At 32.1% G+C, this 20,260-nt stretch overlaps 1 protein-coding gene across 8 annotated transcripts; it reads left to right on the top strand.

Moving 5' to 3' along the window:
* Positions 1-1,568: 1,568 nt before the first annotated feature.
* On the top strand, positions 1,569-18,610 carry LOC117916432 (phosphatidylinositol N-acetylglucosaminyltransferase subunit A). 8 transcript variants are annotated; one of them, XM_034832444.1, is made up of 12 exons: positions 1,569-1,751; positions 3,231-3,320; positions 4,577-4,658; positions 7,378-8,617; positions 8,787-8,926; positions 9,280-9,852; positions 11,059-11,213; positions 16,591-16,681; positions 16,816-16,932; positions 17,024-17,127; positions 18,004-18,094; positions 18,205-18,610. In XM_034832444.1, the coding sequence occupies exons 5-12, from the start codon at positions 8,807-8,809 to the stop codon at positions 18,301-18,303; spliced, it is 1,350 nt and encodes a 449-aa protein (XP_034688335.1). In that variant the 5' UTR covers positions 1,569-1,751; positions 3,231-3,320; positions 4,577-4,658; positions 7,378-8,617; positions 8,787-8,806; the 3' UTR covers positions 18,304-18,610. The 8 variants fall into 8 exon arrangements, with proteins under 8 accessions (XP_034688335.1, XP_034688337.1, XP_034688334.1 ...); XM_034832446.1 differs by lacking the exon at positions 7,378-8,617 and having other exon boundaries at positions 3,234-3,320; XM_034832443.1 differs by lacking the exon at positions 7,378-8,617.
* Positions 18,611-20,260: the final 1,650 nt, after the last annotated feature.

Genomic DNA, 20,260 nt, shown 5'->3' with positions numbered 1-20,260 from the left:
TATATTTTAATTATTTTTAGTTTCTTTCACTTATTTTTTATTCCACCTAGTATTTTATTTAGCCAACAGTTTTTAATTTATTCTCAAAACCATTTTTTAAATTTGTTCTACGAAAATCAATTTCAAAATTGTTTTTAAAAACAATTATCAAATAGGCTATTTGTAATTACTTTTTAAAACAATTTTCTATTTTTCAAAATAAAAACAATGAAAATTGTGCTTTTTTTTAAATATTTTTTTATAGTTATTTTCACATTTTCTTTTATTCCAACTAGTATTTTATTTTACAAACTATGCCAACGGTTTTTAAAAATTATTCTCAAAACTATTTTTTAAAATTGTTTTCAAAAATACTTTCCAAATGGAACCATACCTTCTTATTTTGGTTTCACTTATAAGCTAAAATCAAAGTTAAAAGGCTTGAAGTTGTGACTTTGTATTGTTATTAGGAAAAGGCTACAATGGCTATTTGGTGTCATATCAAATATTCAATTTGAATTATGATAATAATAATAATAATAATAATAATAATAATAATAATAATAATAATAATAATAATAATAAAACACACGAGATTTAGCCGTGTTTGATAAACCAACCAAATAATTTAAAATAAATTAATAATTTAATTTAAGTTATTAGTTAAATTAAATATATTTGATAAAATAATTTAATAATATAACTTAAAGTAAACAATAATTTTTTAAGTAATAAATAAAAACAATTAATTTATATTTTTAAGTCCACGTCTTCATTCTACCATTTTTTTTTTCATATTTGTTAAGTTACTTTCATGATTTTTTTTTTTGTGACTCTATAATCTTTATTGTTATTTGACCTTCTTTATTATAATTATAATTTATGATGATAAATATATTAATTTAATGATTTAAATTAATTTTATCAAGTACCCTTAATACTTAAAGTAAAAATTAAGTAATAGGTTTTAAGTCAATAATTTAAATATAATTTAACTTAAAATCAACTTAAATTATTAAGTAAAAAGTGTTAAGTTTTACCAAACACCCCTACTCACAAAGTAACGAACGTATAAAATACAAAATAATAAGACTTATTTATAGATATTGCAGCTAGTGATTGACTGACATTTTTTTGGTATAAGGTTGAAAAATATATTTCATTCATGCCTCCTATTATTATAGAGTTTTTATCATAACATAAAAGTAACTTCTTATTAAATAGAATTTTTAAGAGAAACAATATTTTCATGAATTTTCTTTTGAAATATTTTTTAAAATTTATAGAATCTTTTAAAAAATTTATGGAAATAAATATAAAATCTATTATGGTGCTTTTGAAAAAAAAAACAAACTTCTGAGGAGCCAACTTACACAAGACCGATCCTTCTGACACCAAGGTGGCGTTTGTTTTTTTAACTTTTTACTGAAAATAATTTGATTTTAGAATTTAGGTTGTTTGTTTTTTTAATTTTTAATGACTTATTACTGAAATTTTAAAATTTTTTATTAAATGAAAAAAGCTAAAATATTTGGCTTTTTCTATTTAAAAAAAGCCAATTTTTTAAACCTTTACCAAATGCGATTGAACCCGAACCCGACGCCCAAACCTACCCACCCATCCCTTGTAGCTCTCTGCAACCCCGATCCTCAACCCTCACCTCATCCCCAAAGCAATAATTTCTTCATTCTCCTCCTCCATCGCTCTCCTTCCGAGACTACACAGTTGGAAAGAAGCTCCTCTTTCATTCGGCATCGTTGATCTGATCGAAGGTAACTGACCCAAATTTATTTTGGGTTTTAGGATTTCAATAGAGCATTCGAGTCTCATTTTCCAGTACTTCTCTCTCTAAAACTCTCATTTTCAATAGACCATTCTGGTTCTCGTGTTGCAGGTCCGTTTATTTTTTAAGGAAGAAAAACTTTGTTTGGTGGTATCTTGTTATTTAGAGCTTATTTGATATGGTTGTTGTCTCATTGTTAATTTGGGTTTGTTTGATTGTTGTGATTTTTGTGGTTTGTTGGGTTATTTTTTAAGGAAGAAAATTTTTGGGTTTAATCTTATTGATCTCATATTATAGTTTGTTGGGTAGAGCATTTGCGCTTAAACTGTTTGTTAGAATGCCCATGAGAGTTCTTAAATCATGTGGAATACCCCCTCCAAATGATTGAACACCATTGAAAGTTGTTGAAGAGATGAAAGGTTTCCCTGAATGTTGGGGGGTTTATAGGATTTTTTGAGTCCTCTTTGTAAGGTTGCAGGGGTTTGGATCATCCAAAAATGGCTCCTACACTTGCCTACTGCATTGGACTTGTGCATCATCCTGTCCTGATGTGAAATAGTTTAGAAGGATCAGCCCATCCCGAGCAGCATGGGCTTTTCTATACTACTGCATTGAATTGTTATGTTTTTTCTTTAATTTGATTTAGGTTTTATAAATCCATTATTTTTCATATTATTAAGTTTAAATATTTTATTTTAATTATATAAAAAATAAATATATTAATTATTTTTTGTAAAAATGATAATGATAAATTATTTATTATAACAATTTTATTATTTTGAACATTTTAGAAATAAGTTAAATTATATTTTTTTAATACATTAAAATATTAAGATATTGGTTTTTAGTATATAAAAAAACAAACAGTTTAATACTTAATAGAAATAAAATATTAAAAAAACAAACAATTTAATACTTAATACTATTAAACATTATTTAATATTAAACCAAAAATAAGTTCTATTTAGAATTAAACCAAAAAAACAAACGTCACCAAGTCTATAATTACATTAAAATTCCCTTGTAATGATGTTAATGGGCCAGTTTTTCTTTAACTTTAAACCGAAAGGAAAATCTGGCCCAATTATCACTCTGTTGATGTGGCCCATTCTGATGAACAATTTAGCCTAAAGAAAAGCGACAGTGTGGACGTTGCATTTCTAGGTCCCACCATTGTGGGTGACCAAAAGGGCCCATCAAGTATTTAGCCGTTTGAGGCCCAGTAGAAAGTGGGTTTTATTTGGGACCAACTCATGTGAGCTGGCCTCTTTAGCTCTCCCCTTTTCTTTCTTTTCATTGATAAAGAAATTGATTAATTAAGATGACGATAATAACAATAATAATAAAAACATGTTTCAAAACTAAATTTAAATTTACATGGATTGAAATTTTAAAGCAAAGCTGGCTTTCATTCGGACACTTGATTGAACTCACGTCACGTTATACGCCGCTTTGGGTTTGCTTGCAGCAGAAGAATCCCTCATCTCTCTTTGCACAAAATCATTCAATCAATCAATCAATCTCCAAACGCTGCGTTTCGGTCGATTTCTGAGTTCAGGTATTGTTCCGATCTCTAATCCCAGTTCAATCAATCGACTCGTTTGGATGCTGAGAAAACAATGTTAAATGAAAGAAAATTTTAAATCGTAAAATTTTTTATCGTTTAGGACTCGAGAATACAGAATATTGTATTTTACCTAAAACTCATATGACTCTCTGGCTAAGGTGTTCTGAACTTTTTAATTTTTTTTGTTTGTTTTTTATTTTTGGTAGCAAAGAAAGTGAGAGATAAAACGCAGTAATCAAAATGTGGTTTTCTTGTACTTTTCTTCGTTTTATTAGTAACCCAAGCGGAGTGCCGGATTTCACACTGCGTGCATTATAATTTGGGATGCAATTGCCGGAAGTTTTTATTTCTAGGGTTTCTGAACAGCCCTGGAACTATTGCCAGTTTGGATTACAGCTAGGACTGGATTTTTTGTTAGAGAATGTTTTCTTGTATAAAATGTTTTTAGTTTAAACAGATAGAAAATTTCAAAAAAGGATTTTTGTTAGAGAATGTTTTCTTGTATAAAAATATTTTTAGTTTAAATAGAGAGAAAATATGAAAAAATTAATTAAAATTTTGAATTGTAAAATTTTCATTTTTCATCAACATGATTTGTGAATATAGAAAAATGCCACTTTACTTGTAGTTCACACTGTCAAGGGCTTTTCCATTTTTTCTTTTTTTTTTCTCTCTTTTTTGGTAGCAAAAGATGAAAAATAACATAGGAGGGAAAATGTTGTTTTCTTTTATTTCTCTATTTTCTTGGAAACCAAACGGAGGGATAGGGTTTATCTTTGAATGCTTTTAACCTATCAATGCTATTGTTGAAGATTTTGAATTCTAGGATTACATTATGGACTACATTAAAAACCCATAAAAATTATGGACTACATTAAAAATGCCAAATGATCACCGGTCACCATTTTCCTCATGATGCTAAAATTTTAATTATAGGAGAAAAATAGAGAATTTCTCGCTGAGGAAATGTTAGAACAAATTGAATAATTCTGGAAAGGAGTTTGAGCAAGAGAGGAATTTGTAGAAAGTGTCATCTAGAATGACAGCCTGATGTGGAATTCATTTTTTGTAAAGTGGATGATCTTGCAAAGGCAATTTTCTTCACAATTTCTTATGCATTTAGCTTATAAAAACACAAAAAGAAAATTCTTAGGCAGTTTCTACAATTAATCTTATATGAGTGTATATTATCCTTTTGTGGTGGAGAAAATTTCATCTTACCTATTCTCGTATTCTAATAATTTCAGGCCTCTTCCTTCTGGTGGTCGTGGGGTCTATCTTCGACTTCTCTGAAACATCCAAGCGTGTTCCTCAACCCTCCCTAGTAATGTGAGTATCGAATTATGCAAAATGTTAATCTGGGTTATTAATTCATTTTGCCTTGCAGTTGAATGGCTGCATATTTAAACTTACTTTTAGAGTTTCAACACATTCTCATGTTTAAGTAATGGGTAATTCAGCGAAGCATACGAGGTTTGAAATTTCTGTTAAATCATGCTGTTTTCACTGGCAGTTGGCTGAAGTTTGAAGAGAACATTTAATTCCATCATTGAATAAACCTAGAGATGAATGTCTTACCACCTATATATGTTGTTATATTTCTATTAGCTGGATAGATTTATTTGCAATAGAATGTCTATGCTCTGTATGCTTTATCCTTTCATTTCAATCATTTAATGGAGTAGACTTGGGTCTAACAATTATATATATAAAAAAGGATTTATCTTGAATAAAAGTTCACTAATTTTGGCATGAAAATATAAATAGTATCTATCATGATACCAAAATGGAAGCCTTTGGAAGAAAAGGAAGAGTAATACAAAAAAAAAAAAAAAAAAAATAGAAACTTGTATATTAAAAATAGAAAAGAAGCAACTTTTAGGTATAAAATAAGTAAAATGAATTTAATTTTTATCAGTTTTAACCAATAAGTAATAAAAAGATGAATTTATTATGTTTTTTTAAGATGAGCTTATTATGATTGTTATATTTAAATAATAAAAATGTGAAATATGAGTGGAAATAAGTGATACAAATATACAATAGAGGTAGTTTAGGAAGGAAAAAGTCTACAAACTTTTTGTACTTCTATTTTTCTTTTGATAGGTAAACAAGAAATGCATTAAAAACGTCATGAAGAAAGCGCACCACAGTACATAGGACGAAAACAATGACTGCCAAGGAACTTTTTGTACTTTTTATATATAGTATAGATAAGCAACCATCTATTAAACAAAGTTCATATGTAGTCAATCCTAATTGATGTTTCAAAAAGAAAATATTAAAATTTTATGAGTTTTTTAGGACATATTTAGAACCTTGGAAAATGTGAGAAAAGGAAAATTATTTTTTTTATGCATGGATGAGATGCAAGAAGGTAGGGGAAAAAAGAAAAAAAGAGGAAAATGTTAAAATATTTTCCTCATTTTTCTTAGAAGAATGCAGTGAAACTTTGAGAGAAAAGTGAAGAGAGAGATTGAACCAAGGGAAAAGGTAAGAATTTATTCCTCATTCTTATTTCAAAACTTTTAGCTCCAGTCTCTCATCAATCCCATCTTTGAAAACAGGTAAGCCTTTCTCTCTCTCTAAGGGTTTCCTCATTCTCACGTGTCCCCCTTTTGAACATTTACATATGGCTACTTCTAACCCTATTTGGTTTTTCTTCTAGATTTTGTATTAATAAATATAATGCAAAATCCTGAAGAAAAACCAAATTGGGTTAGAAGTAGACATAAAGGTTCAATGAGAGGCCAACATGTGAGAAAGAGGAAACTCTAAGACAGGGGAGAGAGAGAGAGAGAGAGGGGTGTAACCATTTTTTGAGGATGGGACCAAGGAGAAACTGATGCTAGAAGCTCTGAAATAAGAATTGAATTTAATGATTTTATGTTTCATGTTAGCTTCTCTCTTGCACAGTGCGTTTTTTTAAAATGCTTACTTGGGAATTGTTTGTTCAATCCGGTCAAAGGGTTTCAAATTTTTGGATTTTTGGATTCCACTTTCAGATGATTGAAATCTTGGAAAGTTCATGCTACTATAGCAGAGTATATGTATAAGTTTTGTTCTGTTATTGGGATTCTTTCAATTTCTGGATATGTATCTGATTCATTGTTATTTGGGTTTTTTCTAGTCTATGAAATGAGTTGCCATAAATTATTTTGCTGTTGTGTAGAATAAGGTGCTAGATGGGGTAAAATGAAATGTTGGGACATACTACTTCTATTTCAGTTTCATTAAGACCATAGTCGGTATCAGCTTAATTTAAGTCCTGGTGTAGTTAAAGATGGTTGTGGATGTGTGAACAGGGGAAATGTAACTTTGAGTGATTCTGAGGGAACTTAAAACTTTATCATACCTTTCTTCCAGAATTTCTGCATGCTTAAATTTGGGTAAAAGGGTGTGACTGGAGCAACTTTGGTGATCCTCCCCTTTGTCCCTCTTCTTTTTAAGTGAAGGAAGTGAAGGAGAAAGTTACTGTGTGGTTTTGTAAATCCAGTTGGATATTCTCCTTGATCCTCTGATAAATATCACTTTTGAATTTACTCAAAAGGCCTGGTGTTCGGTGTTTCTTTAGGAATCATCCCAACAACAAAATTGAGGTTGGAGAAAGGGTGAAACTGCTTGAAGTAGTTGGACTCCAAAGTAACCTGGAAATATTATATAAAGATGAATAGAAATGTTATTCATGGAAGTTCTATCTATGGTCCTTCAATTGTGAAGTTGCTTCCTGGAACATTGTAATGATTCAAATAATCAATTTTCAGTTATGTTATTGATGGAGATAAAAATGTTAAATTACATACTTAGGGTAGACGTGAATAGATCCAGTCATGTAAATATAGTGTTTACAATGGCCCTTAAGTGGGACCAAGTGCCTCCATTTATTAGGGAAATGTATTGCTTCAAATTATTGAAAAAAGCAAAGTAAACAAACAAAGGGCTTGGTTCTTATGGTTGTTTCTGTGTGATGACTATTTGCCACAATCATCTGAAGGGGTTTCTAATCAGCCATTGGCCTTCTGACATGATGAATTTTTCTTGTTTTCAGCTTTGCTTGAGGAGTTAGCAATACCTAGTCAAAAAGCTTGAGGAAGATTTCACATACATGGGTAGAATAGAGGAAGGCAACATGCTTGGGAAGATAGAGAGGAAGAGTAAAAAACAGAAGAAGTGTCAGGGCAGTGCTCCTGAAGGGTTAAATGACTGCAGTGATGCCATGCATGCTATGGTGGAGGATGGCGCCAAAGTGAAAAAGGAAGGCAAGAACAGGAAGAAGAAGAGCGAGAAAGATGTGGTTTGCAATGATGTTGGATTCAATACTATTCAAAATGAGGCTGTACATGTGAAGGATTATGTGGAAGTGATTGATAGTAATAGAAAGGAGAATGATCAGATGACAAGGAGGAAATTGGAACTTATAAGAGATGACAAGGGATGTGAGAAAGGTTTGAAGAAGCATAGGAGAATTGGTGGAGAAGCTACTGTGGTCAAAGAGTTTTCAGATGTTAAGTTCCATGATGGAGGAGAGGAGAAAAGGAGCCTTAAGTTGACTGAAGAGAATGATGCTGGGGATAACTGTATGTCAAAAGCAAGTAAAGATAAGAGGAGGAGCTATAGGGAGAATAGTGACAAATATGCAATCAATTCAATTTCCTTTTTGATGGAAATCCCCAAGCGTAATTAAAAGGGAAAATGTAGGGTAGTTGTGGGACAGCAAATCACTGAGAAGGAAGACATTGCCAAAATAAAGAATGGAAGAAAGAAATCGAACGAAGAAGAATAAGGAAAGAAAGACAAGGAGAGTAGTGATATTGAGGAGAAGGACAGCATTGTGGATGCAAAAGAGATTGGAAAAGTAAGGGAGCACTATGATGGGAATATAATGGAAAAGGTCAATCATGGAAAGCAGGAAAAGAGGCAGAAGATAAAGGATAAAGATGATTTGGGAAGTGGATTGCTACAACTTATGGCTGAGAAACAGGGTGATAATAGCACTTTAAGTGGAAATAAAAAGTTTGTAGGCAATGGTATTATGTTTTTGATTACTTGAATAATCTTGTGAGCTTTCCATGATCATCTGATTAAGCTTGAGATTTATCAGGTCAAGAGAGGTTTGGAGTCTTTTTCAGCCCAATGCATGTGGTCTTTTACTCACAAAATTTATTTCTTTAGACCATGCTTCTTCATATGCATTGTGTAATTCCTTGATGGGTTTGCTTCAAGAGAGTGGCAGTATGACCATGATTAGTAGCCACTGTATTTCCTCCCATAGCACTACTGAGATTTATGTAATGTTTTCATTGTTGTTTCATTTTTTGCATTGATTGATATTTATTATTTTAAATCATGTTAATATGTCTTTTGTTGGTTGCTGCCTTGTTTACATCCAGTCTGTCTTGTCATGGTTTGCATGGATGGGTAGCTTCCATCTCAAACGAAATTTTATTTTTATTGCAGTTGTTGAGACATCAGGTGTCATGGGTGACCAGAACAGACATAAAATTTTAATGGTGTCTGATTTCTTTTATCCCAACTTTGGTGGGGTGGAGAATCACATTTACTACCTATCACAATGCTTGCTCAAGCTTGGTCATAAGGTCAGAGAGTAACTCCTTGCTCGCTAGGCCTGTATATTTTTGCATGCAGCCCTTATATTGTGTTTCATAGGAGTGTTACAGGGAGAAAAGAAAAGACAATTTTTGAATGTTTCTTCATGTTTTGTGGGGGGAAGGGAACAAAAATGAAAGAAAATTGGAGAAAAACACTAATAGAATTCCCTTTTTGTCAACCCTGTCTCTTTCAATTCTTGTCAAGGAATGGAATGTAAGTCATTAAGCAGAAAATTGTATTGTTACTACTGTCTACCTGGCAGGCAAATCAGAATCAGATTTAATTTCACTGCACTTGTAGTTGCAGCTGGTTATGTATTTTTTATCATATTGTTATCCAGGTGGTGGTTCTGACTCATGCTTATGGAAATCGTTCTGGAGTGAGATATATGACGGGTGGCTTGAAAGTTTACTACATACCATGGAAACCATTTCTCATGCAGAACACCTTACCCACATTTTATGGGACTCTTCCAATTATGAGGACAATCCTCATTCGGGAAAAGATATCATTGGTGCATGGACATCAAGCCTTCTCAACTCTCTGTCATGAAGCTCTGATGCACGCACGCACTATGGGATACAAAGTCGTATTCACTGACCATTCACTCTATGGTTTTGCTGATGTGGGGAGCATCCACATGAACAAGGTGCTGCAATTTACTTTAGCAGATGTGAGTCAGGCCATTTGTGTTTCTCATACAAGCAAGGAAAATACGGTACTGCGGTCAGGGCTACCACCTGAGAAGGTCTTTGTAATACCAAATGCTGTGGACACAGCTATGTTCACGCCTGCCCCAGAAAAACTCAGCCATAATGAAATTGTAATCATTGTGATAAGTAGATTGGTTTATCGGAAAGGCGCAGATTTGCTTGTTGAAGTCATTCCTGAAATATGCCGTTTGTTCTCCAATGTGAGTTACTTAGGTCATGGTAGTACCCTTTTGATTTTGATGCATACACAGTACTCTTTGTTAAACCTGTCATTCCTGGTTTCTCTTTTTCTCTGGATAAGGGATTTGCTTCTATTTATTTTTTTATATCTTTTTTGGTTTATGGGAACTTTATACCTTCCTATCACCACCTCAATCCCTTGATGTACATGTACTTGTTTTCTTCTCCTTCCAAAAAATGGGTAGGATCAAATGCGCTAAGCCATCACCATCTTAAATGGTGGATCATCGTTCCCCTACAGCAGTTGGGAAAGATAACATCTATTGCATATAAGAGATAAAAACATTCATTAGCCCTGAAATGTTGCAAAAGATCCATGGCCATCAAATTAGGTTTATTGGATTAAATCCTGTCTTTGTCAATGCATTCATCTCCATTATCTATGGCTATCAATATATATTTTGACTAATATTGTAAAACATCAAATTGTTCATTGAGGTATTTATTGATGAATCATTGATGTTAAACTAACATTAGCATATCAATAATATATTGGTTCATCTCCTACATATCAAGATCTGAATTGTCAATACCCTTTTTTTTAGGAATTTTTTTTTAAATATATTTCTTTGTTTCAAATTTGTCATTGATTCTTGCTATACCACTTTTAATAGTTGATTGAAAACTAATTGTTTGGATGTTAGAAATAACCTGCTTATGGCTTTTGCTTATATGCTATTAAGAAGTACTTTGCTGCCTACTCTTGTCAGATTCATTATTTATGAATTTTATTCTGCAGGATTTGTGAGTTTTATTTGTGCATTAATGACCATTTTATTGTTTTTTGAAGATTCAATAGAATTGTTATCTTTTCCAAGCAGTTTTAGAATTTTCTCTCGTCTTTTATTTTTTTACTTTTTTGTATTTTTTGGGGATCAGAAACACACCATATCGGTTTTAGAAATCTTACCATTTATTTTGGGATCAAAACATATTCGTGGAAATAAGTTCTCACAATTTTAACTTAGGAGCTGACCTTGCTTGGTATAGAATTACCTTTCAAGGAAGCCAATCGTGGTGGAGCTTGTTTTTCTTTTTCTATTTGGAAAATCTGTATATGGGAAAATTAGTGTATGGATGGCAGTTTCATCTTTACATGATGGAATCACAATTATTAGCATGTTTTTGTTGGCATTCAGTCATCTCATTTAGAAAAATGTGTTAAGGTTCGTTTCATTGTCGGAGGTGACGGACCTAAACGAGTGCGGCTGGAAGAAATGAGGGAAAAGAACTCTCTTCAAGATCGAGTTGAAATGCTGGGGGCTGTTCCACATGCTAGAGTACAGTCAGTCTTAATTTCTGGCCATATATTCTTGAACAGGTAATGAGTTAGTTCTAAGTGTGTCAAACTTTTGTCCACTTTATCTTTGAAAATGATCTCTCTACTTCATGTTGTAGCTTGATCAACTTACCAGATATTATGGTTCTTTATAAAAGTTAAACCTTAATTTTGATCTATCGAATTGTGGATATGATTAAGAGCCTCTTTCAATATTTCAGAAATGAAAAACAATAAAAAACTGATAATTGAGATATAATCATAGTTATTTAAAACTTAGGCTACCTGATAAAACACAACGATGCGATAAAACATTTTTATGTAAAACATGGTATGCATCTTGTACTGATTGTATCTTATGACACTTATATGATACATTACAAGATGATGTAATGTTAGAAGCACCTTTGGCTATTTTCAATAGTTCCTAAGAAAAATCAAATATATATATATATTTAAATTGTTATATTAATTATTTAAAATGTACTTCAAGGTTAAAAACTGGTGATTGTAGGAAACAAGGGGGGTAAAAGAATCCTACATGAAAACATTGCACACTTGTTGTCAACGGCACATGTGAAAGAATTGAATGTTGAGCTTGAATATGATGGTGAATCAAACTTTTTGCTTAATATATTAGTTTTTTCTTTTTTGAATTTTTTTCCCCATGGGGAGGCAATGATGAGCTTGGCAAGCTACAACTTTGAAGGTGACACACACAAATACACATCAACAAAGTACAAGTATATAGAAATAGCTAGAAGTTGAAACTAAGAATCATAGTTGCTAAATTGAAAAGGTTCGTTTTATTTATTTATTTATTTGGATAGCTAAACAAAGTGAATATATTAAAAGTATGGATTTTAGAATCTACCTATGTATTAAAACATCATATATATATATAAATACATTTATGATATTCATTGAAATATTTTAACTCTCGTGATCTTACTATTTTTCATAAAGTTGTTATATATTACTCCTTAGTTCATTCTTCTATTATAATTTAATTTACATATACAAGTAATTTTTTTATATTTATTTTTCAATTTTCATTATGTAAAAAAAACTTAGAATACATGGTATCATGAGATATATGATACACAAATGTAGGGAAAAAAAATACATGATAAAACTGGGGATTTTTTAGGGTTTTCATATTTGTATAATAACCAAATGTGGGGGAAAATGCATGATAGAACTAGGCTCTATGATTGAAAAATTTGCATCTATGTCTGCTTCCAAACCCAGTTCTCTATTTTTCTTAAAGAGAATAGCCTTCCTAAGAATGAATTTTAGGTATTAGAATTCTGTATGCTGCTTCTAGATGACTTTCTCTTGGTGAATGCATGAATTGGCTAACAACGCTTACAACATAGGCTATATCCGGTCTAGTAAAAGAGAAGTATATAAGCCTCCCAACTAGCCTTGGATACATACCTCATACTGCCTCCTTTTTATCATTACCAAGCTTGTGATTTGCTTCAGTTGGTGTTTTGGCTGGCTTACATCCTAGCATCCCAGTTTCAATAGGAAGATTAATAACATACTTCTGTTGTGATATAAAGGTACCTTTTTCGAATGAGCTACCTTAATCCCCAAGAAGTACTTCAATCTTCCTAGATCTTTTATCTCAAACTTTACAATGAGGTGTCTTTTTAGTTGTTCCATTTCTTCCAGATCATCACCAATAACTATAATGTCATCTACATAAAAAAAATTAAATCAGTCACCTTTGCTGAAGACGAGTGTTAATAAACAAGGTATGGTCTCCTTATCTCTACTGACACTTCATCTTCAACATAGCTTTACTAAATTGTCTAAACTAGCCCCTAGGAGATTGCTTGAGTCCATAATGTGTTCTTAAGTTGGTACACATGGTTGTTGTTGAGATTTTCATCCAATCCTAGTCCTCCAAATCACCATGTAAGAAAGTGTTTTGAGATCAAATTGCTGCAACGACCAATTAAGATTAGCTAGCAAATGACAGTAAAACTCAAACATCATTCATTTTTACAATTGAAGTAAAGGTTTCTTGGTAATCTAGCTCATATGTTTGAGTATAGCCCTTGGCCACCAATCTAGATTTATATCTTTCTAGAGTTCTAGTTGCCTTAATTTTCACAATGAACTCCTACTTATACCCAATTGGTCTCTCCCCTTAGGAAGCTCAACGACCTCCCGTGTTTGACTTTTTTTCAAGTGTTCTCATTTCCTCACTCATAGCTTTCCTCCAATTCTCATTTCTAAGTACTTCTTGGACAGTTTTTGGAATATCAATGGGATTTAATTTACATAAGAAGGCTTTATGAGAGGGTGACAACCTATCAAATGAAATGAAGTTGGAGATAGGATGTTGAGTAGTGCATTTTTTTATTCCTTTCCTAATGGTGATCGACAAGTCTAAATCCTTAAACATAAGATGATCATCACGCATACCATTTGATCATCATGGATACCATCATTTTCTAGTATGTTCTCACCATTTAAAGAAGGCAAATTAGAAGGGAGCAATTTAGTACCTGTCATAGGATCCGAGTCTTGGACTTGCTTCAATTCAAGTCATGGTCGTTTCTTTCTTGAATAGACTTGCAACAGAGCAATAACTCAACTGCCAAGTTTCTTACCTTTCATTTGGGACGAAAGAGTAGGAATTGGTGTAATAGGAGCGAACATAGGTTTGAATTTAGTAGGGTTAGGCAGGTCAAGATCAAAGAATGAACAATTCTTATCTTTTACTATAGGCTCCTCTTGGGGATAAGGTTTTGGGAAAAAAGGTTGACTTTCAACAAAGGTTACATCTATAGAAGTAAAAAGAATTTTCTGATGATAAATGATAACATTTGTAACCTTTCTTTGTTACCCCAAAAAAATACACTTAGTGCTCTAAGATCTAGATTGCTGTGATTTTGTGCATAGATGTGAACATATAAGACACAGTCGAACACTTTGGGAGGGATTTGGTTGAAACCACTAAACTCAGGAACGAATTCCAAGAATGGAATCATAGGAGAAGGATGATTTAAAACTCAAGAAAAGATTTTGTTTATAAGGGTGAGCAGCTGTTAGTACTGCTTCCCCCCAATAGGAGTTAGGCACATTGTTTTGAAACAATAAGGCTCTTGTAGTTTCCAAAAGGTGCCTATTTTTTCTCTCCACTGCCTCATTTTATTTGTGGTGTATCACTACAAGATGAGTAATGTATAATTCCATTTTCTTGAAAATATGGGGATAGAATTTTATGAAAGTACTCTCAAGCATTGTCAGACCTCACATTGTTTATTTAAACCTTAAATTGATTATTGATCATTTTGTGAAATATAGGAAACACACTGCTCATGTGTGATTTATTTTTTAACAAATTAAGTCAAGGGCTCTAGTGTTGCAATCATCAATGAAAGACACAAACCAATGAGATCCAGAAACATTAGGAATACAAGAAAGACCCTGCACATCTTTATGAAATCCAATCTGATCATATTCAGCATTCAGACTAGACAAGACCTAAAGGATTCTCTCTCTTTCCACAAATTTCTGTATCATAGCAATGTCTTCACTGCACTTCATTTTCAGGTTCTGATAATGATCTAATTCCAGCCACAATTCCTCCATAGTGTTGGAATATTCGATCACAGACATGGTTCCCTGTTTGGTTGATGTGATTTTTGTCTTAGTTTCATAAATCTAAGTAGCATCGCTGATCTTAGAGCATGTTCGTCTTATGGCTTCCCAAATTTCTCTAGTCATGGTTAAAAACATGCAGGTACCAGTTATCGTCATTTCCAAAGAATTCCAAAGCTATGATATGATCATGCAGTCTTCTTCATCCCAAATATTAAATTTAGGATTTTCTTGGTTAGGTGTTGGTCTAATAAGATGACTCAGTTTTCCTTTGCCCTTGAGGAAGATTCGGACCAACCGAAACCAAACAAGATAGTTTCTACCATTCAGCTGGAAAACAGCTTGGAGATTCTGGTATTCGCCTGAGTGTAATTGTTGAGGGTTCATGGTTTGAGGGGTGGCTGCTTGGCTCATTTCTTAAGAGATTTCTGATATGGTGTGATAGATAAGGATTTGAAAAAACAAATAAATGAAAGATCATTCTTCGTCACCAGTAATAAGTGTTGAACAATTGCAAAACTCTACCATGAAGAGCCTTCATACCATGTGGAAAAATGAATTCTGTATATTGATTTTAAAGATGAGTATGTACAAATATATATATATATATATATATATAAGCTACATGGAAAGTAGGGAATTTAATCTGTAAAATCTGTCCTGAAGATCAGAAAGAAATAGCTCAGAAAATAATATGAACCTTCCTAAAATACATCAATTACATATCGTCATGTAATAAAAATAATTTGACCTCCTAAATGAATCGTATTCTTAATAAACTTGTCAACAACAATAATAAGAATCTTTTTTGCATATGGGGATTTTTTAAGGTTTTCAGATCATTTCTCTTGGATTTGTTGATTTTATTGGTAGGTGTTAGCTTTGTCTTGGTTCTGTTCTCTTTTCTTGCTTCTTGGTTCCCATTGCACACATCCTATGCATTTGTGGAGCACCCCATCTTGCTTGGTGTTTTTAATGAATTCTTTTTGCTTATCAAAAAATAATAAGTAATTATCTAAGGATCTGATTCTTGTATCGATGGGATTTGGTTTTGTTTGCTTAGTACTTGTGATTAAGGCACTTGGGCCTTCTGTTTAACTTAATCTTTCTACTTGTACTAGTGCTCTAGTGGTGCATTCTCTTTCAGGTGAAAATTGGAATAAACAGAAACTTGATGCCAGAGTTGGCTGTGCTTACTACTTGTATCAATGGACGCTACCCATTGCCCTCAAGAATCAATGATCGGGGAGATGAGACTCTTAGAGCCCATTTGGGAGTGATTTTTTAGAGAGTTAGAAGTGCTTCCTAATGTTTGCTAGCGCTTACAGAAATTAGGTGTTCTGTATACTTTTGAAAATCACTTTTAAAAACCTGAATAACCTCTTAAAATGATTTGCAGAAAATCATTTAGGTGATCCTTCCAATTATCATTTTTAAAAAGCTTATAAATTAGAAGTCCTTTAATCAAAATCACTCCCTAACGGGTTCTTAATCATCTATACCGTTGTCCAAAATTTGTACCTAAACAATCATATATAGTAACATGGAATCTAGGGTTTGCAAACTTCGTAGTATTGGGCTGGGTAACCTTGAATATAGTTGTTAATTCTTGTCATAATGCCCATCGTTATGTAAACTTGAATTCGTATTAGCATGTAGGCATGCATCTTTGACACAACACAAGTGCATGTATAATATTATTTTGTATCAATGTTCAGTTTTTTCATGTCTTTTAGCAAACTTAAGGTTCTTTATCAATAATTTCACCTGATTTTATTTTATTTTCTCATGTTGGCAGTTCTTTGACAGAAGCATTTTGTATAGCCATATTGGAGGCTGCTAGTTGTGGATTATTAACAGTCAGTACACGTGTTGGAGGTGTCCCAGAGGCATGCATCTTTAGATATTTTGTTTTAACCTGATTAATCTGATAATTTTTTGCCCATTTGTCTTTTTTCTGATCATAGATCTGTCTTTGCATTTAGCTTGGTAATTTATGTTTGCCATTTCACCTTTTTATCAGGTTTTACCAGATGATATGATTGTCCTTGCAGAACCTGATCCTAGTGATATGGTACGAGCAATCACAAAGGCAATATCCATACTTCCCAAAATTGACCCACGAGTTATGCACCTTCGAGTGAGTTGATTTAAAATAACTGTAATCCTTTTTAAATTGAAATTTATAATATCTGAGATGTCTCTTTTTTGTTTCTTGCATCTCTTGCCAGATGAAAAAATTGTACAATTGGCATGATGTTGCTAAAAGAACGGAGATTGTGTATGATCGTGCTTTGGGATGCTCCAATCAAAATCTTGTAGACAGACTTTCACGGTATGGAATTGCAAACTTGTCAGTTTAGATGCTTCTATAGAAATTTTTACAGAACAAGTATTATAAAGGATTCATTTTGCAATTGGTGTAAATGGTCTTCATGGTGAGTACTTGTATGATCCAAATGCTAGAATCTTCCTTAGTATAAATGCATCCAATTGCTCTTTAAGGTAAGCATCCTTAATGTCCATAAACTTATTCCTGCAACCAAATTTGGCATGATTTTGTTTTTATATTGGTGAGATCTTTTTGTACAGGGGTCTGCAGGGAGGCCTAAATTAGAATCTATTGACAATGACAAATCATTAATTTTGTTATTATGAGTTTTATTTTATTTGTTATAGGCTTTGTTAATATGAATTTCATGGTTTTCTTATGATACAATTTTCATGTAATTTTATAAGTATTTTTATGATTTTTTTGAGAATTTATTATTATCATTATTATTTATTTACTTGTCTAAGTTGAGGTTTATGTCTTGTTCTTCCTAAAGGCTTACACCCTCATTTGGGCAAAATACCTCAAGATTGCATTTAGAGCTTGTTTGATAGAGATTTTGGGAAATGTTTTTAGCCTTTTTAACACTTGAAAACAACACTTTTGATAAAAAATTTCAATTGTTAGAAAGGTTAGAAACGTTTTTTACAATTATTGCCAAACGAGCTCTTAGTCTTTAAAAGATTTGTTTAATGTAGCTGTAATATTGCATTGTATCAAATATATTGTCCTTTCCTTTTTGGAGCAGCATGGCTTCTTTGCATCATGGAATAGTAATTTTCAATATAGAAGGAATTGTCTCAATATTTGGTATTTTGGGAAATTACAGAGAAAAATCCAGGCAAACATGGGTTGCTGATGACTTAATTTGATTGTCAGGTACCTTCCATGTGGTGGTTGGGCAGGCAAGCTTTTTTGCTTGGTTATGATAATAGATTTTTTGTTGTGGCGTTTATTGCAACTATGGCAGGTAGTGCTTTATATTTGTTGTGCTCATTCTTCACAAAATTCAATCTCAAAGATTTTCTTTTTTGCTTTCCTTTCATGAGCTGACCCCTTTTCCTTCATATTCCAATTTAGCCCACTGAAGATATCGAGGAGGTACCTGATTTTAGTCTTCCCAATTCCGAGTGCCCGGAATTTAAAGAGGACGGGAGCTTGAGCTTGAGCTTGAGATGAGTTTCTTCCAAAGATCAATGAAGAAAGATTTGGTGACTACCATCCTCATTCCTCCCTCTATGTTGTGTTACTCTAAGACCCTGTGCAGAGTTCTAGGTAAGATTATCTATCATTTTACCATTCACATCGGATTGGTCTCATTAAGGATGGAAAAATCGTTCCTAATTTGTAATGAGCAATCATTGATAGCAATTGGGATGGTGGGTTCGAAGTTAGTTTTTCCTGATCCCAACTCAGTTCTGGTTACGTGCTTTAATATTTCTATCATGTTTATAATCGAAGTTAGTTTTTTCTGATCCCAACTCAATTCTGGTTACATGATTTAATATTTCTATGATGTTTATAATCGAAAATGTGCTTGAAGTGTAGTAAACCTATTGGCTTAAAAGATATAGTTCAAAGGAAGACGTGAGGCAAAACATATGAGAAAATTGACATTCTTGAAGAAACTATAAGTACCAAAAAGTCAATAGAAATGACTAATCAATTTCAAATGAATAAATAGTCCTTAAACATGTGCAAATTAATTAGTTAGCCCTTGAAGAGGCTCAAGTATTTATAATTGAGGAGATATCAATTAGTTGTTCACTGATAGGAGAAAAATGGGATGGTAATACCTTATTATTGATAATATATTATCCTTTAAAGTGACTCTTGATATTATAAAAAATAATGAGGCTCTTGAAATACAAACTCTGAATAAATGTTGTCTTAAATATAATTGGTTGAAAGATGTAATAAAAATAAAGCAACACTAATCGACAAACCAAGGAGTATTTGGATCAGTGATCCAAAGACCAAAAGGTGTCAAGCATGTCAAATACAAATGGTTGTTTGTAAGAAAACACAAGGAAAAAAATAGATGTAAAATACAACCCGTAGCCCAAGGTTTCTCACAAAGACTTAAGAGTATTAACTATGAAAAAACATACTCTCATGTAATAGATGTAATTACATTTATATATTTAATTAGTTTAACAATCTCAAAAGGATTAAATATGTTTCTCATAGCCGTCATTACAAAACTCAAAAGTTTGTAATTTATACTTAATTAAGTTGCAAAGATCCCTATATGTATTAAATCAATTTGGACATGTGTTATAATTGTCTTAATGAATATTTATTGAGAAATGATATATAAATAATCATATTCACACATGTATTCATTAAGAAATCAACAATTGGTTTTGTAATTGTGTCATATATGTAAATTATGAGAACTTATTAGGATCCATAAAGAGTTAACAAGAATAACTAATTGTTTGAAAAATGAATTTAAAATGAACGATCTTAGAATGACAAAATTTTTATCTTGATTTGTAAATCGAGCATTTTAATACTAATCCATCAAATAACATATATAGAAAAAGTCTGAAACATTTTCATATGGGTAAAACATATTTATTAAGCTCTCTAATGGTTATCTGATCACTTGAAGTGAAAAATGACTCATTTGTCTTTGTAAAATGACAAAGATTTTACTTGGTCCCAAGGTACCATTTCTTAATGCAATTGAGGTACTTATATATCTTGTAAGCAACATGTGACTAGACATTGCATGTTCTATTAATTTATTAGTAAGAGATAGCTTTGCACCCACTCAAAAATAATGGAGTGATATAAAGCATATACTGTGTTATCTTCATGGACCTATTAATAAGAGTTTATTTTATATAAAAAGAGCACAACTATAACTACTTGGATATATATAGATATTTGCTATCTTTTAGACCCACACCTATTTACATATGGCATGTTGTTATATTATGAAGATTAGTCAAACAACCAATGGTGGCCACATCCTCAAATAGTTCAAAAATATTTGTGATTCATAAAACAAGTCATGGATGTGTATGGTAAAAGATTTGATCTAACATATTCGAGAATCATATAAACTATCATCTTTTTATATGAAGACAATGCTACATGTATTATACAAATCAAAGAAGAATATACT

Source organism: Vitis riparia, chromosome 6 (assembly GCF_004353265.1).
Source record: "Vitis riparia cultivar Riparia Gloire de Montpellier isolate 1030 chromosome 6, EGFV_Vit.rip_1.0, whole genome shotgun sequence".
NCBI lineage: Eukaryota > Viridiplantae > Streptophyta > Magnoliopsida > Vitales > Vitaceae > Vitis > Vitis riparia.
This window is presented reverse-complemented; position numbering and strand designations above follow the sequence as displayed.

Coding starts and splice junctions, on each gene's coding strand:
- LOC117916432 (XM_034832442.1), top strand. CDS start 8,684: ATGTCTTTTGTTGGTTGCTGCCTTGTTTACATCCAGTCTGTCTTGTCA. Junction 8,927..9,279: donor TGCTCAAGCTTGGTCATAAG/GTCAGAGAGTAA, acceptor ATTGTTATCCAG/GTGGTGGTTCTGACTCATGC. Junction 16,933..17,023: donor CACGAGTTATGCACCTTCGA/GTGAGTTGATTT, acceptor ATCTCTTGCCAG/ATGAAAAAATTGTACAATTG.